We start from the raw sequence: 24,603 nt of genomic DNA, 5'->3' as shown, positions 1-24,603 counted from the left end.
CACAGAGGATGCTGCTTCCTGCTCCATGCCCTCACCTAAAGCATCTTATTTATCGAACTTTTTGTTAAGACCTAGGTATACAATTCCCTATAAAGAAATGTGTCTTTGGGGACATTAGAGTTGCTAGGTCTTAACTTCAAGTCAAGCAAACAGCCACACCAGAATGCAGAAGCTACAGACATTATGAGGTAAAGCAGAGTGCTCTTATGTATATTACGGGAGGATTAAGAACAGTCTCTGTCGTAACAACTCACTCTTTATGGGAAGATCTACAGATATTATAAAAAGCATGGAATTTGACATCATTTAGCATCTAGGCAAATCACTTTGGCAAAAATCCCAATGGCACTGTTAACATTGACATTAGCCTGCCTTAACTACAGCTGGCATCCTTCAGTCTCGGAAGACTGTGGTATTGCGCTCTGAATAGTGGTTCCGGAACAGTGTCCTCTCCAGTGCGCCAAGCCTGGGTAAGGTAGATATGGAGGATAGACTGTTACCCATGCAGCAAATCTCCCCTCTCCACGTCGCTGAAATGGTCCAATGGAAAGGCAGAGGCCAATACGGTTAGTTCCAGCGGCATTGCATGAGTTGCCAGAACGTGACTGTGTTCAGCCATGAACTGCCTCAGGGACTCCAGCTCCAGATTTTGCCTCAAGGTTGACTCCTGAAGCCTTTTCCATAACTGGATGTAGCCACAAGGCAGTGGAGGTTTGGGATCAGAGTTTTTCTTCTCTCAGATGAGTTGCCTTACCAGGCTAATGAGTCCCATCTACCCGGTTGCCTTAACTAAGGCTGGAACTAAACATGAGGATCAAGAGGGTGTTGCTGAAAACACCTATCCTGGGTTCCCCTTCCTCTCCCTAGTTAAAAACGCACATAATGCAGCATCATCACTTTTTCATACACCCAAATGGCACCAGCAACTAGCAAGCAGGAACATGACACAACATCATGTCACAATTTTCCTTAACTCTGCAGGAAAAAGGAGGGGGAACCATTCAGGGTTGCTATTTCCAGCAGCAACTCATTATATCTAGCTTCAGTCTATAGGGGTGTCAAATATAAGGCCGGTGGGCCAAATGCGGCCCCCAGAAGCAATTTATCTGGCCCCTGTTATAATTGGGCTCTCCCAGCTTGATAATTAGACTCTCTCATATCTTGAAAATATGATTTTCATATTTTTTCATAAGTTTTTCATATTTTCTCTTCTGTCATTTGCAGCTAATGAGTTTACATGTGAAAACAAAGTGCTTATTTCTGGCCATCATATACTTAATGGTGTCACTTTCTGCTGAATGATGTCACTTCTGACCCACAGCAGGCACCATGAATGCTAACTTTGGCTGTCTGTATGAAATGAGTTTGACATCCATGGTCTAAAATCTTAAGAAACACCGGCTCAAAATATATACAGGGGGCCCATATCCGCAGATTCACTTATCTGCAAATTCACTTATTTGTGGATTGGGTCTGTGGGGCCCACACATCTGTAGCCTCTGCTGGGCTCAGAGGACCCTCCGGAGGCAAGGTGGGGGGAGGGTCGTATCCACAGTTTCACTTAACTGCAGAGGGGGTTCTGGAATGGAACCCCCGCAGTACGGGGGCGCGCCTCTATACCGTGTCCCATGTGTCCTATACCCAATGCTGAAAAAGTTAACATGCCTATTGTTTACCATCCATATCCACATCTGAAAAAAAATCCAGAAACCGAAGACCTGTATAGGCATGTGTCTTCATAGCAAGACAAATACATGAGTGCCTTATGAGTGTGTCAATAACATGAATGCTTCACCCTGGCCCACTTTCCCCATGATCAGCATTTCTCTGCAGCTTCTCCACTGGACTGCTACTTGGAACCATGGGAAGAAAATCTACCCATGATCAGTGTGCAATGCAGCAGGCAAAAGTTGATCAGCAGAAGGGCAATAAGCAGGGTTAAGTGCACATCACTGGAACACATCTAAATGGTCTTATGTGTTTGTCTCCTCATGGTGTACCTAGAACTCTCCTCAGCAATATCAGGAAATGGGAACTGATACATCAATATGAGATTTACATAAAAACGTCACTGACTTCAAGACAAAATAGGAAGTAGCTCCAAGGTATTAACTGAGAACCTTCTCCCTTAGGACAGACTTCACTATGCAACAGTCACACCTGGAAACCAGAGGCACACTCAGCTGTACCCAAGAAGAGTTTCCTACTGAATTCCAACAAGCATTTACATGTTCCACAACTAACCTACACCTCTATCACCACTCTCAAACTCAGTGACAACCTGACAGTACTAGTCATCAATCCAGTCTACACAAAAAAAAACACTCCTACACAATGAGAGATTTACCCTTGGCCTCAGAACTATATCAACTTATTTCCCATTCCCCTCCTCCATCATTAGAAAACTACAGAAAAAAGCACAGGTGTGGCCAGGAAGTGGGGTTGCTTTCTGCTTGGTTTAGCACCAATTCTGCTCATACTGTTTGCCAAAGAAGGTAACAGCATTCAGCTCTTCTACAGAGTCAGAACAGGTCAACAATGTTACATTTATCCATCCCACCCACTCAGATCACATACTATACTCAAGTGATCTAATACAACCTTACAAAGAGAAAATTACATTGGACATTTTATAATCCAGTGGGTAACATAGCTTGATGATTCCACAAGAGCACAGAAAACCAACAGAACGTGGAACTATGGGGACAGAATTTTATTTCCTAAGAATCAAAGCTCTCCTTTCTTTTTAAAAGTAACAGCCCTTCTCGGCACAAAGGTATACTTCAGTGTTGCCCAACCTGGTGGTTACGCCCCCCCCCCCAAAGCAGGCATTTCCAATCTTCATTTGGGATGCTCTCCCCTTAAGGCAGCAGCCGCTGCCACTGCATGATACATTTTTTTAAAAGGGATTTTCTTAGTTACATGTATTTGGTGGAAGCGGCAGAGAAACCCAGAAGTGCCGTACTAACGGCGCCTAGAAGTCCCCAGTCAGGTCACTAACCTCCTTAAGGGACAGGATCCCAAACGAAGGCCAGAACCACTGGAACACTTGAAAGCATGTGGGGAGTACCTGTGGAAATCTTCAAAATCAGAGAAATTGCTGAATTAAGACTTTCAGGCACTGGGGGTAAAGACTTGAGCATCCTGCATAGATCAGTAAGATGTTTCTAGCAAAGAAACATTACTTGAACTGTTCGAGGTATTGTTACTATTAAGCATATGTATTGAGCCTTTGTGCGGTCAAGGCAGTTTGCATATATTACCTGTGACATCCCTAAAACAACAGTCTAAAGTCAGTATTATCCTCAAACCACAACTATGGGGGCTGAGGCTGAGAAGGAGTGGCTTGCCTAAGAACACCTAGTGAGTTCATAGCAGCACAGAGATTTAGACTTAAGAGTTCCTCACTGGTAAGTCAATCACTTAGCCATGACACTATACTAGCCCTTTACTAGCCCTTTACTGTTTCGCTTGCTGTTGAAATTACAGTACAAGCTGCACACATAAGGGGCATAATTATCCAGCACACATAAGGGGCAAGTGTTACAAATTACCTGAATGTGCCATATCATGAAGATTTTGGGGGAGGGCATACCTTTTGAGCCCTTTCCCACGCTTACCTACCTTACAGGGAGTCCTGTAAAGTGGGCAAGTGTGGAAAAGGGCTCAAAGGAGATGCCCTCCCCCCAAAACCTTCACGATATGGCACATTAATGTATTGTACTGCTCTGCCGCAATATCCTCTACCAGGGTGCTCTTTCTCTGTTCATTTAGAGGAAACGGAGGAACACCTCCATCCATAGAGGCAGGAGGTCTGGCTCAGTTGGTAGAGCTGCCGACTTGTATGCTTGAAGATCTGAGGCTGCCGGTTCAAAACAACTGGAAGTACCCGAGAACTGACGACACGCTGATATACTGATGAGCTGACCCTAGGTGGCAGAGAGGAGTTGCCGTCAAGTGGAGTGTGGGATGTGAAGGGCCAGAGAGGAGTGTGGGAGGCGAAGGGCCAGAGAGCGACCAGACCAGGAAGGAATCCAGCTGGAACGAAGAGTTCTATGAAAGACTAGAACTATTCAGTTGTAAAAATGGTTTAGAACAGCCTGCCTATGTAAACTGCCTTGGATTAAAGTCTGAGGAGAAATCTGACGACCAAAGAAAGGCGGTATATAAATACCTGCATAAATAAATATAAATAGAGTGCCCTGGTGAATGGAGGACATACTGACAGTACAGAGGAAGCTCTGTAAGGTTCGCAAGTATGGGAAGGGGCTCAAACAGAGTGGGGAGTACAGCTAATAGAGCAACCCAACAAAAACAGTGTTTTCTCATTGGTTTGTGTTCCTTAGATTCAGCCAGAACCAGAGGGGTAGATACACATTTTTTAATCCCCCCATGTTTGGTAGAGCCCTTGTTGTTTACAACAAGTAGAAGGCTGTCTGGCCTCTGGAAGATGAAGTAGACATTTGCTTCTTAGGAAAACAAAACAAATACAATAAAAGGGGGGGTAAGGTTCCAGAGTTCCCTCACTCTGCTAGTCTTCGCATCCCAGTTGTTCTTCAAGTGAGTAAGGATAATGATCAACAGGTTCCGGAAAGACTGGCTTCAATAACAGTCCCAATTTTCTTTCTCTTGTTCCCAATCACTACTTGCTTGTATGTGGGACAAGTGCTCTCTCTTCAGGCGACCTGAGCCTACAAGGTAGCACCTACCCTGTTCAGAAACAAACAGTAACTGGTTTGCTTTCTGTCAGATGACCTCATCCTATCCTCCATCTGGTACCCCACACACCCCTCCCACCCTCAATTGTTGGGCAATTCCTGCTTGCTTCAGAAATGCTTTGCCTCATCATAATGGAGACTCCTTGCAGGGTGCTCTTTTAGTAAATTATCCTCCCCCTTTCCCCAAGAATCCCCCCAAGAACAGTGAGGTTTTAATCTTCCCTGAAGGGCATGTAAAGCATTTGCCAAAGCACACTTAGCATTGCAGTTTAGTTGCACAGACCATTCTCAAAGAAAGCCTTGTTAGTGCAAACTATTTTCTATTTTTTGTCACTATTTAAGAAAATCCTTCTACACTATTTTGCAGCACCCACATGCTGATGCAGCACTTCTCTGGCACCAAGCATGCCCAACAGATTTTTACAGTGCATTTTCCTTGGCAAAGTTAAAAAGAACCCAAGCAGCAGAAAGACAATGGTGACCTAAAGTCAAGTAACTCAAGTAACAGGCCTAAGAGGGCCAAGATACACCCAAAAACAGAGAGAGGGTAAGGCAGGATTTTTTTTTTTTAAAGAAGCAACTTTGCTTTATTCCATGATCATCTGCAAGCATAAACCAATGGGGGTTTTAACTAGCAGCATCAAAAAAAAAAAAAACTGAACCTCCCCATCACCATCACCTGCCAAATATATACATTTTAATGGCAAAGCAGATTGACTATACAATAAGCCTTGCCCTATAATTACTCAAGTGACTCCTGAGTGCTAATCCTTACACACCGTCTACATGGCCCTAAAACCAGATGCCCCAAATTCTACACAAAAAACACTCCACCAAATTCTGCAACTAGCAACCATAAATAATTTGAAAAATGTGTGTGAGCTAGCAGAAAGTAGTAAATTTGCTAAAGTGCATGTAATCTTTATGAAAAATTGGACTATACTGGAAGACGTGCTGGAAAGGAAAGAAAGGGGGATGGGACTAAGTAAGTTTGTAAACAAAAGAGGTTATCAGATGGGGTGTTCCGAAGTGGAGGTCCTACATCCTGACCAGTGGCAACTTCACTCACTTTTCTTAGCAAAGGCTTGTCTACACATTTCCAAATATATCCATGCAGTTAAAGCTTGAGAGCTAGAAGCTTAACTTTCAGAAATGAAATGGAGACACACATGGCAGCTAACATAGCCTAACCTGTAACTTTACTGGAAACACCAACAACGTAAACAATAGCCTCACTGTGGAAAAAAGATAAATGTTGATGAAACTAGATGATGAGAAGAACTAGGTCCATGTTAACCTGCACAAACAGAAGTTGGAAAGCAATTCACAATTTTACTTCTATGTACTACAGGGGCACACACCCTCTCCCCCAGTACTAGTGCCAGAATCCAAACCTCAGGAATCCCCAGGAGCTGGAAAAGGCTGGTACTGGCCTTACCATTAGCATCTCCCACCTCTGTCCAGCCACCTTTTGAAACATCTACTCTTAGCTATAAGCAGCAAGACTAGAAAGATCAGATGAGTTGGCCATGTGGTCTCAGATTATTTCCTCAAATTTTCCCCCCTTCAGTTATTGTGCCCAAATACAACAGTAGAATATAAAATGCTGATACAAAAACAAAGATTACAAGACACAACCAATCTACCAGATAAAATTCTGTGTCACATACATTTAGCTTTCATCTGCACCCATTTTTACAGCAAGACAAACATAAGCAAGTCAATTTCTTCTCCTTTCAAAGCATTACTGCTTCAGACACATCATGCCTACAAAGATACTCATGAGCGTTCAGAACACATAACACATGCCAGACATGCATTTTTAAAGCCTCAGATACTTTACTAATGTTTAATACTACACTTTAAGGTACTTTTCTAATTTACAATTGTTGTAAGTAATGTTCTGACTTATGCTTTCTTTATATTAATAAACAGCTATTTATTTTTAACAAGACCTCAAATAGGCATATCAGTAGCTGGTAAACAAATCACTGCAAACAAAAAGACATCCTGTATGGGCATATTTACTACAAATTTATAGGTAGAGGTGTTTGTTTCTGGTGAGTAAGATAGGATTACAGCGTAAGTTTTACTGAACACAATGGGATTAGTTCTGAGCAAAATAAATAACACCGTTTTCAAACACCTCTACTTATAATTATATAAGTTGCTCCAATTAAAATTGCTCCAATTAAAATGTTGCTCCAATTAAAATGTTATGACTTCCACAAAAGAATTCTGGAAATTTTTGTTTTGATTAAGTCATTAAGTTCTCTGGTAAAGATCCCTCCCAACCTCTTGAAGAACTATCAATGAAGAAAAATTGCTGATCAGTAGGTTTAAATCTGTAGTAAATGCAACCCTAACATGACTCAAAGATAGAACTGAGTCTGCATGTGATTGACAATGCAGCAAACAGAAAAGGTTCCAATATACATGGCATGCAGACTTCCATATTGCACACCTACCACTGTGTAAACATGTCTTTGGAATGAACTAGAATACATCCAAATCATGCACTTCAAAAACAGGACAGAATTTCCTAAGAAGACAGAGTGCGTACATACTCTGTACACATTCTGTCTTAGGAAATTCTGTCCTGTTTTTGAAGTATATGAGTGTACATGAAAAGGTTAAACTCAGCAAAGATTTTTCCAATTTTTTTTAAAAGGGCTCAGTATAAATGACACACACTGCAAAATATATATAAATGTTTTTCCAGCAGTTAAACGTGCCTGTAAATCAAGCAATTTGCAGTTCTTCCAAAGGGTATAATCTTTTTCATTACTCAATGCTGTCAATATTCAGCAAAGATTTATACAGACAGAATAACCTCATCTGAGCTCAGTACTTGGATGGTGGTCCAGTTCTATTCACAATGACAAGTAAAACCTGGTATTAAAAGACTTCTAACTAATTATGTTTGTTACAAAGCGATATACATTATCTATGTAACCAGTCTGACCTTTAAGGACCTGAAGGCTCCAAGAGGGCAAGCACCATCAAGCAAGCCAGTGGCAATGATCACCTTGATAAACAAGGTCCTGAATAAAGACTTTAAAAACAGGAATTTATGTTAAATTCTTATCAAGAAAAATATAAATGTGAGTAGTCAAAAGCGTACCGACTCTTCATTTAAAAACACGCATACCCCTATTCTCTTGAACCGACATCCACATAACTGTTATCAGAGTAACCATTTCCTAGGGTGTGCCTGTACATCAAAAAAGGCTGCTTCTTTTCAGCAGAGCAGAGCAGAATTGGGGGAGACTGTATCCTTACACAGTTTCACTGAACATGATCCTCTTTGTGGAAAATATGTTCCTGGGCCTACAAAGTAAATGATTTGTACAAAAATAGGGCATAGTGCCTGAATAATCCCTGCAGAAACACTTCTGGTATCTGCCTTTGCTCAAGTGAATGTAAACTTGCATACGAGTATTAATGGAACACAATGACACATCTCAAATGGTTTTCTATAGATCAATACAATTGCAATCATTTAAATCTGCCCTTCTAGAATCCTCCTAACAACATGCAAGAATTTGCTGCTCTGTTTTCAATAAACTGAGACCAGGTAGAAAATTAAACAAGTAGAAATTTTATGGTGCCAGTGCATATAGACTACACTGCACCATATACTAAAGGACATGTCGAGGGCCAGGATCCCATTTAACTTGTGCCATACGCCCATGTGTGTACTTTGAGCCCGTTTTCCTTTGAGCACAGGGCAAAAAATTCATTGAAACTGAGAGGAGGAGCAAAACCAGTCATGACACATTATTGAAGAGTCTGTTTAAAGTCAAAGACTCCACCAAGTGACCACAAGTCTCTGTACTAGCCTATTGTAGCTCTTTAGATTACAGCTTGTGTACCCAAGCAAACTCTCTTACTATCCCCAGTAAAATAGAATGTACAATGCATGGAATGAGCAGGGGGTTGGATTATTTGACCTCTAACGTACTTTCCAACTCCAACATTCTATGACTACCTAACTGTGAAATACTTACTGTAAAACATTTGTCTTGCTTCATTTTTGATGGATTCGTATTGTGGATTTTTAACTACTGTACAATTTTTGTGTCACTTTACTGTCTGTTTTATTTGATAGCATTGTAAACTACCCTATATACTGGGACAAGAAAAGGCAGGATAGAAAATTTTAAACAAAGCTACGCACTCATTCCAAAAAGCTAAAGTTTTATTCAAGTGAACATAAGAAGAGCCTAGCTGGATTGAGCCAAAGGCCCATCTAGTCCCGCTTCCTGTAGCTCTCAGTGGCCCATTTGAAGCCTCAGGGAGCACACAAGGCAACAAGATACCTGAATTTTGTTGCCACTTCCTTGCATCTGGCATTCTGAGGTAGCCTTACTTCTCAGATCAGGAGGTTGTACATTCACATCATGGCTTGTAACCTGTGATGGGGCTTTTTCTCCAGAAACTGTCCAATTTTCTTTTAAAGGCATCCAAGCCAGATGCCATCATCACATCCTGTGGCAAGAACATAAGAACAGTCCTGCTGAAACAGGCCATAGGCCCATCTAGTCCAGCTTCCTGGATCTCACAGTGGCTCTCCAAATGCCCCAGGGAGCACACAAGACAGCAAGAGACCTGCATCCTGGTGACCTCCCTTGCATCTGGCATTCTGACATAACCCATTTCTAAAATCAGGAGATTGCACATACACATCATGGCTTGTAACCCATAACGGACTTTTCTTCCAGAAACTTGTCCAAACCCCTTTTAAAGGCATCCAGGCCAGATACCGTCACCACATCCTGTGGCAAGGAGTTCCACAGACCAACGACATGCTGAGTAAATAAATATTTTCTTTTGTCTGTCCTAACTCTCCCAACACTCAATTTTAGTGGATGTCCCCTGGTTCTGGTGTTGTGTGAGAGGGAAAAGAGCATCTCTCTATCCACTCTATCCTTCCCATGCATAATTTGTATGTCTCAATCATGTCCCCCCTCAGGAGCCTCTTTTCTAGACTGAAGAGGCCCAAACGCTATAGCCTTTCCTCATAAGGAAGGTGCCCCAGTCCAGTAATCATTTTAGCCGCACTCCTCTGCACCTTTTCCATTTCCACTATGTCCTTTTTGAGATGTGGCAACCACAACTGGACACAATACTCTAGGTGTGGCCTTATCATCTATTTGTACAACAGCATTATAATATTAGCCGTTTTATTCTCAATTCCTTTTCTAATGATCCCAAGCATGGAATTGGCCTTCTTCACTACTGCCACACATTCAGCTGACACTTTCATCGAGTTGTCCACCACCATGAAAGTGTCGACCCAATGTGTGGCGGCAGTAAAGAAGGTCAATTCTATGCTTGGGATCATTAGAAAAGGTATTGAGAATAAAACGGCTAATATTATAATGCCGTTGTACAAACTGATGTTGTACAATGAGTTCCACATGCTAATTAAACACTGGGTAAAGAAATGATCTCTTTTGTCTTTCCTGATTCTCCCCCTAGGCTGCCCCAAAGAACCTATAAGATTGTTGTTTTTTTTAGGTTAGCCTCTTCAGTACGGTCACCTGGGCTCTTCAGCAACCAGATCACCCCACTCGCAGGTTCCCAGCCTAACCCACAGCTCTGGGCACAAAGTCCCAGTGAAGGAAGTGACAGGGAAGCAACCTCTGCTGTGCCTTTGAGCAGCAGCCTTCCTGGAGGCTTCTCACAGCCTGTAGCCGACATGACCACTTGCTGAGGGCTGCAGCCCAAGGCAAGGTGGAGGGTGGCTGGGCTGCCTAGCGCGAGAAGGGGAGAGAGAGTTCAGCATGCCGTGAGGAGGTGGAGAGAGAAGATGCAGGCGGGAGACCAGGAAGAACTACAGTGACTACAGCTCCTCAGCACCCTTCTGCGCACACACAAGTGAAGTTGGTATCTGACCAAAACACGGAAATGTCATATATATTATCCCCCCAAAATCAGAAAACAGTAACCTAGACCCAGTAAAAATATTTTCTTTTATCACATGGAACTTTATTTCTCACTTCAACACTATTGGTGATGTTCTGCAAAAATCATCCACTGGTGTCATTTTTAACAAGACTGAGGACAATAGCCTAGCAGTCAGGGTGCATTAAATGCAACGTGGAAACTTTAAATTTTAAAAAAGCAACCACAGAAAAGAGGAAATGTGCCATTTATGGCTCAAACACAATTTAAGGTTTGTTTTTAGCATAAACAGGAACTTTGTGTTAACTGACTACAGCTGCATGAAACAGCTTGCACAGGTCACATGAAAACACATTATGGACCCCCACCCCTCACTGTTCTCCAAGAATCCTCCCCCACAGATACATTCCATAAACAATCATGGATTTTTCAACATTGCATTCCATGAGATAACAGTACATACAAGAAAAAACAATATATAGACACAAATTAGAACTGGCACTTTTACATGAGATACGGAGAAAATCATTTGGTATAAGGGAGGGGGGTCACTCTCTTCTTTCATGGTTTGTCTGAGAAGTGTAATCACCCAGGTCATGGAAGACAACCAACCCAAGGGCACTTGAACAAGGTAAGTTTTTCTACCATTTTGAAGACAAACCTTAGAATACCTTTCAGACAAAAAGATCATGAAACTATTTTAAGCCATCTGGCTGTAATACATAAATTCTCAGTTAGCTACCAAATTGTCAAGTTTGAGGGGAAAGTGAAAAATCATCCCAGAAAGGCAGCTGACAGACTGATTAATATACAGTGTATAGTGAAATGGGGGAATTCAAATAATAAAAGATCTATAGCACCCCATCAAGTAGTAACGTACCCAATACAGTCAACTCCTATAAAGAAATCTCCTCCCATAATGCTTACTGGTGGACAAGTCTGGGCAATGGAAGAAAACTGCCCTTCTCAAACGGAGTGTGTGAACTGCACTGAACACACATCTTACACCCAAAGTTAAGGGGCTGTAATAATATTATACTATTACCTGCACAATGTACTTTGCATTTTACAGAGTAACAAAAGAAAAAAATGCAAGAGAGCTCCAATACAGCAGAGGCAATAGGCCTGTCTGTTGTGCTACAAAGAATACATGGTTTGACAAGATTTAAGTTTATACAGTGCATCTGCAAATTTCACCCAACAGCACAACCACCTACAAAACTTGGGAGATCCAGAGAAGCTCTCACAAAACTCCTAGAAAGGATGCCGGTGATAATTAGGATAACAAAGCAACAACATAATAGGGGCTACTCATTTGCATTGATTATTGAGGCTAATATGGCAGGCAAAAGATTAAAGAAAATTAACTTGAAATGCAATACTACTGTAGAGGCTTAAACTTGCAATGAAATCTAAGGGCAGGCCAGCCTACTGGTACATGGAAGCATATGGGTGAGCGGGGTGGCAGGCTCAACTTAAATACTGTTGTTGTCCTCAGCCAAAAAAAAGGTAACAGGGAGAACTTCCATCTTCCTTTTTCCAGGCAAATATTTTCATTTTTTGAAAATGCAGTATGACAAGTTAGGGAGAAGTTAAGTGAAATACCGCTGCTAAAGCTCCAACAGAGCAAAAAGGCCAGGTGCTGCTGTCAGAAGCCACTAGGGTGCCAACCACAGCTAACACTAGGAGCTGCCATGTTGAACAGGCAGTCACCCGTAACCACCGCTCAGAGCCACCAAGTTGGGCAGGCAGTTCGTCACCACCAAAACCTAAAGGGTGGTTGGGCAATGGGCATGTCAGGCAAAATGTTTCAAGGGATGAAAGGTGGGGAGCAGGTACAGCACACTTTGTGCACCAGGGTGGAGAAGCCAGAGTCAGGTCAACCCAGTTTCAGGCAATTGAAGAGATTGCGCTGGACCTTTCAGGGATGGTGGATGACTGGAAATGAATTTCCTTTGTGTGTTCTTCATTCCCAGCAGCGATCCAGCAATCAGAGAGCTTGAAATGGCTGCTTTGAACAGGGGACTGGGGGACGCTGCAAACTCTCGTGTAGCCTGCTCAATCACTACCCCATCATGTTAGGGAACACACGAGAAGAGTATAGGGAAGCATATAATCTCTTTCTCCTCTAGCATAACTGCCAACCATCACAGTAACACCAGAGAAGATTGTTGCTACCATTGTGATCCTTTTCCTAAGCACTCCCCTAATAGGACAACATCTGGGGAAAGGGCCTCCTCTGGTGTTGCTGGTTTTAAACTGGCCAGAAGTTGTTGGGGGAAATGCTGGGAGCAGGAATGTCCTGCTCCCAGCCCTGGCATCCTGGCGACTGGTGTCACCAGTTTAGAACCAGAGGCACTGGAGGAGGAGCAGCTTGTGATGTGGAATCTGTATGAGCTGGTTGGCAGGCATAGGGTGCATGGGGAGGAAATTGGCTAGTTTTAGGCAGCAGATTAGGCCACCACTAGGGAAAGGTAGGGTGATGGGATGTGATAGACGGTTTGGCACAATGAGAGGATGCGGGGACAAAGGAGCAAATAAGCAGCCCATCCTGGGGCATTCCGTGTATAAATGCTTTTATGCGAATGCCCGAAGTCTACGAGCAAAGGTGGGAGAACTGGAATGTCTGGTGACAAGGGAAAATATTGACATAGTGGGCATAACGGAAACCTGGTGGAATGCGGAGAATCAGTGGGATACCGCAATCCCGGGTTATAAACTCTACAGGAGGGACAGGCAGGGGCGTGTTGGAGGTGGGGTGGCCGTTTATGTTAAGGAAGGGATAGAATCCAGCAAAGTAGAGATTGAAGGTGGGTCCGACTCCACCGTAGAATCTCTGTGGGTTAAATTACCAGGCTTGTGCAGCGATGTAATACTGGGGGCGTGCTATCGTCCTCCAGACCAGAAATCGGATGGGGACCTTGAAATGAGGAAACAGATCAGGGAGGTGACAAGGAGGGACAGGGTTGTAATCATGGGGGACTTCAATTATCCTCATATTGACTGGGTCAATTTGTGTTCTGGTCACGATAAGGAAACCGGATTTCTTGACGTGCTAAATGACTGTGGCTTAGATCAGCTAGTCACGGAGCCCACCAGAGGACAGGTGACTCTGGATTTAATATTGTGCAGTACGCAGGACCTGGTTAGAGATGTAAACGTTACTGAGCCATTGGGGAACAGTGATCATGCTGCGATCCGTTTTGACGTGCACGTTGGGGGAAGAATACCAGGCAAATCTCTCACAAAAACCCTTGACTTCCGACAGGCGGACTTCCCTCAAATGAGGAGGCTGGTTAGAAGGAGGTTGAAAGGGAGGGTAAAAAGAGTCCAATCTCTCCAGAGTGCATGGAGGCTGCTTAAAACAACAGTAATAGAGGCCCAGCAGAGGTGTATACCGCAAAGAAAGAAGGGTTCCACTAAATCCAGGAGGGTGCCCGCATGGCTAACCAGCCAAGTTAGAGAGGCTGTGAAGGGCAACGAAGCTTCCTTCCGTAAATGGAAGTCTTGCCCTAATGAGGAGAATAAAAAGGAACATAAGCTGTGGCAAAAGAAATGTAAGAAGGTGATACTGGAGGCCAAGCGAGACTATGAGGAACGCATGGCCGGCAATATTAAGGGGAATAATAAAAGCTTCTTCAAATATGTTAGAAGCAGGAAACCCGCCAGAGAAGCGGTTGGCCCTCTGGATGGTGAGGGAGGGAAAGGGGAGATAAAAGGAGACTTAGAGATGGCAGAGAAATTAAATGAGTTCTTTGCATCTGTCTTCACGGCAGAAGACCTCGGGCAGATACCGCTGCCCGAACGGCCCCTCCTAACCGAGGAGTTAAGTCAGATAGAGGTTAAAAGAGAAGATGTTTCAGACCTCATTGATAAATTAAAGATCAATAAGTCACCGGGCCCTGATGGCATCCACCCAAGGGTTATTAAGGAATTGAAGAATGAAGTTGCAGATCTCTTGACTAAGGTATGCAACTTGTCCCTCAAAACGGCCATGGTGCCAGAAGATTGGAGGATAGCAAATGTCACGCCTATTTTTAAAAAGGGAAAGAGCGGGGACCCGGGAAACTATAGGCCGGTCAGCCTAACATCCATAACGGGTAAGATGGTGGAATGCCTCATCAAAGATAGGATCTCAAAACACATAGACGAACAGGCCTTGCTGAGGGAGAGTCAGCATGGCTTCTGTAAGGGTAAGTCTTGCCTCACGAACCTTAGAATTCATTGAAAAGGTCAACAGGCATGTGGATGCGGGAGAACCCGTGGACATTATATATCTGGACTTTCAGAAGGCGTTTGACACGGTCCCTCACCAAAGGCTACTGAAAAAACTCCACAGTCAGGGAATTAGAGGACAGGTCCTCTCGTGGATTGAGAACTGGTTGGAGGCCAGGAAGCAGAGAGTGGGTGTCAATGGGCAATTTTCACAATGGAGAGAGGTGAAAAGCGGTGTGCCCCAAGGATCTGTCCTGGGACCGGTGCTTTTCAACCTCTTCATAAATGACCTGGAGACAGGGTTGAGCAGTGAAGTGGCTAAGTTTGCAGACGACACCAAACTTTTCCGAGTGGTAAAGACCAGAAGTGATTGTGAGGAGCTCCAGAAGGATCTCTCCAGACTGGCAGAATGGGCAGCGAAATAGCAGATGCGCTTCAATGTCAGTAAGTGTAAAGTCATGCACATTGGGGCAAAAAATCAAAACTTTACATATAGGCTGATGGGTTCTGAGCTGTCTGCGACAGATCAGGAGAGAGATCTTGGGGTGGTGGTGGACAGGTCGATGAAAGTGTCGACCCAATGTGCGGCGGCAGTGAAGAAGGCCAATTCTATGCTTGGGATCATTAGGAAGGGTATTGAGAACAAAACTGCTAGTATTATAATGCCGTTGTACAAATCTATGGTAAGGCCACACCTGGAGTATTGTGTCCAGTTCTGGTCGCCGCATCTCAAAAACGACATAATGGAAATGGAAAAGGTGCAAAAGAGAGCGACTAAGATGATTATGAGGCTGGGGCACCTTCCTTATGAGGAAAGGCTACGGCGTTTGGGCCTCTTCAGCCTAGAAAAGAGACGCCTGAGGGGGGACATGATTGAGACATACAAAATTATGCAGGGAATAGACAGAGTGGATAGGGAGATGCTCTTTAAACTCTCACATAATACCAGAACCAGGGGACATCCACTAAAATTGAGTGTTGGGCGGGTTAAGACAGACAAAAGAAAATATTTCTTTACTCAGCGTGTGGTCGGTCTGTGGAACTCCTTGCCACAGGATGTGGTGCTGGCGTCTAGCCTAGACGCCTTTAAAAGGGGATTGGACAAGTTTCTGGAGGAAAAATCCATTATGGGGTACAAGCCATGATGTGTATGTGCAACCTCCTGATTTTAGAAATGGGTTATGTCAGAATGCCAGATGCAAGGGAGGGCACCAGGATGAGGTCTCTTGTTATCTGGTGTGCTCCCTGGGGCATTTGGTGGGCCGCTGTGAGATACAGGAAACTGGACTAGATGGGCCTATGGCCTGATCCAGTGGGGCTGTTCTTATGTTTTTATGATATCTTTTGTATGCAGATATGAGAAGAACAAAGTAGGGCTCCAAGGGATAAAAAGAACCAGAAACAAACAGAAAATTAAAAGAATGTTCCTATAATTTAACACTTCAAAAAAAAGTTGAGGAACCCGGAATGATTGAATCCTATAGAACAGTGTGTCTCAACCAGTGGTATGGGTACCACCAGTGGTACTTGAGGTGACCCCTGAGCACCTGCCACCTGGCAACAAGAGCAGGAACATGACACAACAAACAATGATAGGAGGCTCAGCCTGGTGTGAAAAGGTCCAAAGCGTACTTTTTCGTGCTTGGAAAAAGCCCTCTCATTCACTCTGAGCCTCTTACTGATGTCGCATATGGCCTCCCAACCCAGAAATAACGTGATGACGTCACTACCAGTTACTTCTGGTGCTACTTTAAATAGGTGGACCACGTGAAATATGTTAAATAGGTGGTACAGTGAAGGACAAACCTTGAGAAACACTGCTTTAGAAAATGAATCCTTTTCCCACATGTCATGTGCCTGCAAGTACACTAACCCTAAAAGAAGAGGTCAATGTCATATCCAGAGAATAGGAAAACTGGGAAAGGTTACATGGAGTCTAACAGGAGGAAAGATATAGTCTTCCTCTATCTCCCCCACCCCAGACACCAGCCCTATCACCAGGCAGCCCAAGCCCAGGGGTGACTGGAGGCAGGGCACACATGCCACACCACCTGGGGCAGTGAGCCTCCCCGCCAAGGAAGGGAGAGGAAGACCCTCTCTCTGGCTCTCTTTGCCCCCTCCCCGTGGGCTGCACCTGAGAGGGTAGGAGAGGCAGGAAGGTCTACACAGGGAGGTTTTCAAAGCGAGCAGGAGATAAGAGACTGAGAGGCCAATCCTGTGCATGTCTACTCAGAAGTAAGTCCCATTATAGTCAATGGAGCTGAGTCCCAGGAAAATGTGGATAGGACTGCAGCCTTAGTGTAGAACTGGAGACACTGAGAACTTAATCCTACGCAAATGCAAGTCCCGTTATAGTCAATGGGCCTTACTCTCAGGAAAGTGCGGCTGGGCTTGCGGCCCAAGAGCCCCATCCTATGCATGTTTACTCAGAAGTAAGTCCCATTAGAGTCAATGGGGCTTCCTCCCAGGAAGTGTGGACAGGCTTGCAGCCCCTAAGCCCCATCCTCTGCCTGTCTACTCAGAAGGAAGCCCCATTACAGTCAGTGGGGCTTCCTCCCAGGAAGCGTGGCTTGGACTGCAGCCAGGGCCGCTGCAGGGCGGTAAGGCGTGGGGACGACCTTCCTGCCTCTCCCTCAGGTGCAGCCTGCTGGGCAGAACGAGCCACGAGCGGCGGCAGCGGCTCCTTCCCCTCCAGCACCGCCTCTCCCTCGGCGAGGAAGGGAGGATCGAGGCCCGTCGGAGGGGCCTACCCGCTCCCGGGAGCCGCTCAGAGAGGCGGAGAACCCCCTTGCGGCTCCCCAGTCGGGCGCCGGAGAGACGCCCAGCGGCGACTCCCAGCCCGAGGGGGCGGCGCGGCGCGGCGCCTCCCAGCCCGCCGAAGGGCTCACCTTCCGAGAGCTCCAGCTCCAGCTCGGCCAACTGCTCGCGGACCTCTCGGGGCAGCCCGGCCGGAGGGGAGACGGCACCGTTACCGCCCGGCGGCTCAGCCATGCTGGGGAGGAAAGCGCCCGGCTCCGGGGCGGCGGCGGCGGCGGCGGCGGGGGCTGCTGCGGCGGGGGCTGCTCCTCCTCCTCAGCGCCGGGGGCTGCGAGTCCTGCCGCGCGGGGTTGCGGCGACAGCGAGGGGGGCCACCGCCATCGCCATAATCCTTCCTCCTCCTCCGCGTCCAGCTAGCCCCGGCTCAGTCACATGAGGGCGGGAGGGAGGCGGGCAGGCCCAACCCGGCCTCGAGCAGCTCCTGGCCTGCGAGCCCAGCAAGCGCCGCCTCGGAAGGGGCCGGCCCAGCCCTGCGAGCAGCAGCCACAGGCCTGGGTGCGAGCGCCCTCCCCTGGCCGGCCGCTCTCCGGAGCCTCCGCGGTGCTCAGCTGGGCGAAGGAGTGAACGAACGGGGCCCAAGCCCACCCAGTTCTCCAGTGCCAGTGGGGCGCGCACTGCATCCTGTGCTGGGGGGCAGGCCCAGAGGCCTCCTCCAGCTAAGGGAACACTTGCTCCCGCAGCTCAGGGCTGCACCAGTGCTCCAAAGTTGGATAGTCTTTGCTCCTGGGCTAGGCCTGCACCTCCCTATAGGCCACTGGTGATTCCCAGCCACTGCTCCCTGGACCACAGGTGTTCCGCAAGACCCTGAGAAGTGGGTCTGCAAGGTCTCAGGGAAAAAAGTCACCTTTGATTACTTCCAGCATCTTGCCAGGCAAGCGAGCGCTCCCTCACGGACCCCCACAGAGGGTGGAGGACAGACTGCCTGCAGTGACGTGCCGGCTGCGAGTGGCCCATTCTCTACCCAGTCTGGTGGTCCGGGAGGGAGTGGTCACGTGGGAGATGCTGCCCCACAGACCACTAGAGGGTGGCTGTGTGGACGGTCCATTCTTCACCCTCTCTGCTGGTCCATGAGGCTCCTTCCCCCAGAGAGGAAAGAGAGCAGACCATCCACAGTGGCACTGCATGGGGTCCATGATGATTCCAATTTTTGCCTCCATGGTCTGCAGGCTTCTAAAGTGGGGAACCACTGCTATAGGTGCTAAACCACAGTGTGCCTACAGTGTGACCCCCTATGCTTCCTCCTCATCTCCCACTACCACAAATTTCCTGCTTTGCACTGTGTTTTTTCATCCCTGCCTGCCACTGTTGCAGTGGAGATTGAGGAGTAGAGGTGGACTTTTTGGTTTGACCCTGTTTTAAGTGCTGTTTTTAGGCATAGGATGAAAAGGGAAGGCCAGAGCTAGGGTTAGGCCCCAGTGACAGAGGACACCAACTGCATGGGCCTGCCAGACTCAAACAAGGCTTGCAGGCAAAGTGGGTCCCACAGCTTTGCCACTGCTGTTGTGATCTGAGCATGGCAAAGCTGAGCCATCCTGAACTGTTGCACCAGCAAGGTTGGTTATAAGCATCAGCAAGATGGTTGCTGTGTTTACCACCAAAAACACTGTGAGGTTCCCAAGACTGCTGCCTGGTGCCCTCCTCTCTGTCACTCCTGTCATGAGCCCCTGACAGGCTTAAGTCAGCATGTAGGCTACAGGCCTCCCTCATGCAGAAGCACAGGTGAAAAAACCTTCAAGACCTAAACCTGCATGGACACTGCAGGCCTCCCTCATAGTAGTACAATGAAAAAGGCTTTCAGGCCAAATCAATAGCTATAGAAAGCCCACTCTGAAGAAAAAAAACCCTCCTTTACCTGTGTAAGGGCCAAACCCTGACAAGGTAGACAGGGGAAGAGATTAAGGGGTCAAGAGAAAGGAAGATGAGAAAAAAGAAAACCACTGAACTACAGAGCTCAGAGAAGTCAACAGGCTACCCTCTACAGCAGGGGTGCCCAAACCCTGGCCCGGGAGCCACTTTTGCAGCCCTCGCGGCCTCTCAATGCAGCCCTCAGGGAGCCCCCAGTCTCCAATGAGCCTCTGGCCCTCCGGAGATTTGTTGAAGCCCGCACTGGCCCAATGCAACTTCTCTCAGCCTGAGGGCGACTGTTTGACCTCTCGAGTGAGCTGTGGGATGAGAGCTCCCTCGACTGCTTGCTCTTTCACATCTGTGATGCAGCAGTGGCAGCAAAAGAAAGGCCAGCCTTGCTTTGTGCAAGGCCTTTTATAGGCCTTGAGCTATTGCAAGACCTTCATTCATTCATATAAGTTCATCTTTAATATATTCATTTATGAAAACTTATGTAAATTTATTCAAATTTTCAATGTAAATTAATTTTTTTTTCCCCAGCCCCCGACAGTGTCAGAGAGCTGATGTGGCCCTCCTGCCAAAAATTTTGGACACCCCTGCTCTACAGCATGACCAGACAACACTTTGGAATGGCCCTGCTTTCTAGTGGTGGGAGGAGCATCTTGAAAAGGGTCAGGAATGCCCCACTTCCTCTACATGAGAAAAAGGAGGCAATTGCAGATTAATCTTCCACCTTTCAGGCATTCTTAAGGGGCAGGGGCAGGCTCTGGTGTTTTTTTGAGATCACTGTATGGGGTACCTTCATCAGTTGATTTCCACTGTGGAAACAGGGCACTTGTGCTTTGTCAAGTTCTTAGATGCTTCCAGCACTGGGTGTTCTTTGCCCTCTGTTGTCTTAGCTGAGACCTCTGTTGGCAAAAAGAGTTCTTGTGTTGGCACCACTAACTGGCCTGAGCTCTTATAGAGCAAGGATGGTCACTCTGCCATGCAGTGTACTGCAGGTTTATCAGGCTGAGCATGAGGCAGGGCAAGTGCCTTGACCCTAGAACAAACACAAATTGTGGCAGTTTGGGAAAGGAAGTTGTGTTCCTCAGGTTAAACACTTTATGGTTCAATGAGTGTCTTTTTAGGTCATTGTCTCCAAGTTGCAGAAGGTACCACTGCCAAAAGACAGAACTGGTCCAAAAACAAGAAGGAAAATAGATGGAGGACTGATAACCAAGAGAGAAAGGAAAACTGGAAAAACCAGCAAAGAGAAAATGAAAAGCAAAATTTTCCGAAAGCCCATCCTTACCAATCACAAAAAATTAGAAGAGAACTAAGATTAGAAGAGAACTAAGAGACACCCTTCAAATGATCTATAGCTGAGCAAACGAAGTTATAAAACATGTAAAAGGTACTCATATTGTAGTTGCAGTTTTAAAGAAGAAGCAAGTAGAAAAAAATGCAAAGAATAAAATAGTGACACTGAAGCTCTGTAGTCAAACTTGGTGGACTGGAGTGGTTTGAAAGTTTACTAAAAAACGAAGAAGCTCTTCAAGAGACAGTAATAGTTGAAAATCTTAAAGTACCCAGGAGTGTGAGAAACACTATTCTTGATCAGGAGGTCTTCTGGGTTCAGCTGCAAAATTCCCTGAAGATTCTAAAGCCAATTGCTGCAGCAATCACTGCATCTGAATCAAATAGTGCACTTTTTCAGAAATTCCTGATCTAATGACCAAGATAAAAACAACTGTTTTTGAAAATCTCAGTACATCTCCACTTACAACTATAGAAGACAGTGAAAGATTTTATTGTAAAAAAGGGAAGAATTATGCTGCTGCAAATCAGCAAAGATTCAAAGATGGAAATAGAAGTGATAGCATTGTTACTGCATTTGACTGGATTACAAAACAAGCATCACATTGAGGACTTGATGTTGGGAAGGTACTTTCAAATGTTGCAGAGTATAGAACATCTTCAGGGATTTGGTCCAGGAATGCTGTCTGGGATTCTGCCAAACATATTCCTCCTGCAACATGGTGGCAAGGTCTTTGCACAACACAGCCTCTGACTACTCTTGCTTCTCGACTTCTTCAGATTCCTCCATCTTCTGCAGCATGTCAAAAGAATCTGGTCTATGTTTGGAAACACTCGCACTAGATCAAGAAATAAACTGACATGTGAAAGGGTAGAGAAGCTTGTTTCAATCCTGGCAAACCTTCAGTTTTTAGAAGTCCATAATAACTGTGATAATGACAGACACAGCAGAGTAGCTGCAGAAGCAGAGACTTACAGAGCACTTCTTTGCAGTACTTTTTACTATGTTCTTTGAAGTTCCACTCAGATATCAACCATTTTGACAAACCCTTTAAATGCTGCTGTCAGTGTGTCAGAAATAATAAAAAAAAATTACCCTCATGCTCTCTGCTAATTGCTTTCCTCCTAAATCTAATTTTTTTTACTTAGATAAGCTACTTCAATTTTAAAGATGGAAAAAGAAACATTTGTGCAAAGTTCTTTTAAAAAAAGAATCTGCTTTTCTCATTTGATAATGCAAACTGCCGTGATACTCTGGTTCTATGGTCTTGAAATGTGGCTCTAAATAGTTACATGACTGTGCCTGTTATGGCCACTGATATATACACAGGGATGTAAAATTTCTGGAAATTAAAGTTGGAAAGCTGTAATATAAACTTTAAAATTTGGAATTTTAAAACCACCCTCAATTGGTTTATACCAAGTAGTTCTTGGGGTGACTGCTACTTTGAAAATCATGATTTGAATGGGATGCAATTGCTATTTAAAAACAAACCCACGCACACCTCAGATTAGAAGTTAAAAACTTAATTTAGGGTAAATCGTCATTTCAGATACTGCAATGTGACCTAACCAACTTAAAGTGAATTGTTTCCATTTCCAAATTATTTAGCCTTATTCTAGATCAGATAACTTAAGAGCACCCATAGGTTCAGGTGGATATTTCATCATTTAGAGTACTTGTAAATTCTGAACTCTGATTAATGAATGACTCAGGATACAAAGGCAGTAATAAGGAGTATAGCAGGGCAGTGCAATGCCCCAGCCTGAGGGCCCTGGCCTCTGCCCCCTTAAGGGACAGGAGGCAGGGAGGAGGCAGCAATGTAATCCCCAGGATCCTGCCACTCAGGGGGCTGCAGGGGTTTGGCTGTACTTACCAGAGCCTCCTGCAGCCTCCTGGAGGTGCAGGGAGCCCTGCGCGACCATCTGCAGGGCTCCCTGAAGCTTCAGAAGTGAAAGTGGCGCAACCACACTCCATTTCCAGTTTTGTGGAGGCAGGGCACTATTTCTCCACTTTCACTTTTGAAGCTTCAGGGAGCCCTGCAGAAAGTTGCACAGGGCTCCCTGCACCCCAGGGATGCTGCAGGAGGCTCTGGTAAGTACAGCCAAGCCCCTGCAGCCCCCTGAGCAACGCAGTCCTGAGGATCAAGTCTCTGCCTCCCCCCCACCCCCACAAGGACTTAGAGCAGTTCAAACTCTCCCAGAGTTTGAAAACCATTTGAGTAGAAGATTATAGTGTATCACCTTTTGGAAAGTGGGAAGAATTCTTTTTGTAATAATTTTTACCTTATGCTGTTTGAGAAACATTTAGGTACTGGTCCCAGAAAGAGTGCTTAAATTTATACAGCATATAAACAGAAGGAGATATCGGGGTGAAGTGGTTTAGATCCAATAATTGTAAATTATCTGAATAAAATTGGGGGGGGGGTGTGAAACAAAGGAAGCAAAATTGGGGTTGAGTTGAAAAGCTCCTAGCAAACTGGAACCCAGAAAATAGAAGTTTCTGCAATGTTCAACAATTGCAACAATTTTCACTGTTTGCAGAGAAACACAAAGATGGTAAGAGATAAACTAGAGAAGAAGTTGCAAGTAAGAAAATGAGTGTACAAAAAAAGTTGTTAGAAAGGTAAACAGATGAAAAGAGAGATGAGACTATCATTTACTTCTTTCTCAGAAAAGCTAGTAAGCCACTTACTGGCGTTTTTTTGGAAAGGATTATGCAGCTTTAGCAATTGCCATTTCACACGGACATTTCTATCTGCAGTCTGTTTTCTCCCACAGACAAGATTCCTCTCTTTCCCTCAAACCACACTGTCAGCTTTTCCATTTGATTCATTCATAGTCATATAGCATTCACATGGGACTGTGCATATGTGCTGAGTGTGTGCATGCAAAGACCTCTTGAAAGATGATTCATTTTGTATTATTGCCCACAGGTGTCACTTTCCTTTATATTCCTTTTTGTTCATTCAACCAGTTCCCTTCTTCCGGGACTTCTGAGTAAATATGGATGGACTTGTGCTGTTGTGGTAGTTAAACAACATTTTGATTTCTCTGCTATTGATTTTTGTATACAGTACTTTGTGTAGCTACTTGGAAATAAACGATTTCATTAATAGAACAGAAAGCTGACATTTATGTATGTACTATCATACTAAATAAAGCATTCGAACAGACGTTTAGAAGTCACATTTTTTCACTGTCACTGCTTGCCCATGGAACTCTTGCCCTTACACAGCTGCTTTACAATAATAAACATACATTTCCATTTACAATAAATGAAAAACAGGGTTTGCTGCACACAGGAAACCTTTTATAGAACCTGACAGCACTACTTCATGGAATGAAAGTTGAGACAGCATAGGAGAATGGAGCAACTTGTATTATAGAAATTGAAAGGCAGCAGTTCACCAGAATACCTCCACAAGATGATTGACCAACAGGGCAGGATCCCAAGTGTGGTTTTTCCACATGTGAAACTCCATTCTATTTTCATATGGAAAACCAGCATAAAAATTCCACACTATTATATTCCCACACAATTTAAAATTCATTGTTGCTCTTAAGTTTTACAGAAGATCAGTGGTCTTCCAACTTTTCAAGAACTAGGACCTATCAAACCCCAACTTCCAACAGAATAATAACCATATGAGTGTGAGGGGTAGGCCAGTGACTGGTTATTGTGTTCCGGTCCTTCCTTCCATCCAGGCCAACTGCAAGAAGAGGAAGCAAGTGACAAGGCAACAACATTCTCAAGTCTGAAAAGCAGTAGAGAAAAAAGGAAACAAGCTATGGCAAG

The 24,603-nt window shown here is 45.0% G+C and overlaps 1 protein-coding gene across 2 annotated transcripts in view; it reads right to left on the bottom strand.

The window, feature by feature from the left end:
• Window positions 1-18,028, bottom strand: part of DIP2B (disco interacting protein 2 homolog B) — a 207,698-nt gene extending 189,670 nt beyond the window's left edge. For both annotated transcript variants that reach the window (XM_066613823.1, XM_066613824.1), the window contains exon 1: window positions 17,732-18,028. In XM_066613823.1, the coding sequence (XP_066469920.1) occupies window positions 17,732-17,834 (103 nt within the window). In that variant the 5' untranslated portion in view covers window positions 17,835-18,028. The remainder of the gene's footprint in view (window positions 1-17,731) is intronic.
• Window positions 18,029-24,603: the final 6,575 nt, after the last annotated feature.

The sequence above is a fragment of the Tiliqua scincoides genome, chromosome 2 (genome assembly GCF_035046505.1).
Source record: "Tiliqua scincoides isolate rTilSci1 chromosome 2, rTilSci1.hap2, whole genome shotgun sequence".
In the NCBI taxonomy this organism is placed as follows: Eukaryota; Metazoa; Chordata; class Lepidosauria; order Squamata; family Scincidae; genus Tiliqua; species Tiliqua scincoides.
The sequence above is the reverse complement of the archived record's forward strand: the minus strand, read 5'-3'. Positions and strand labels throughout refer to the sequence as shown.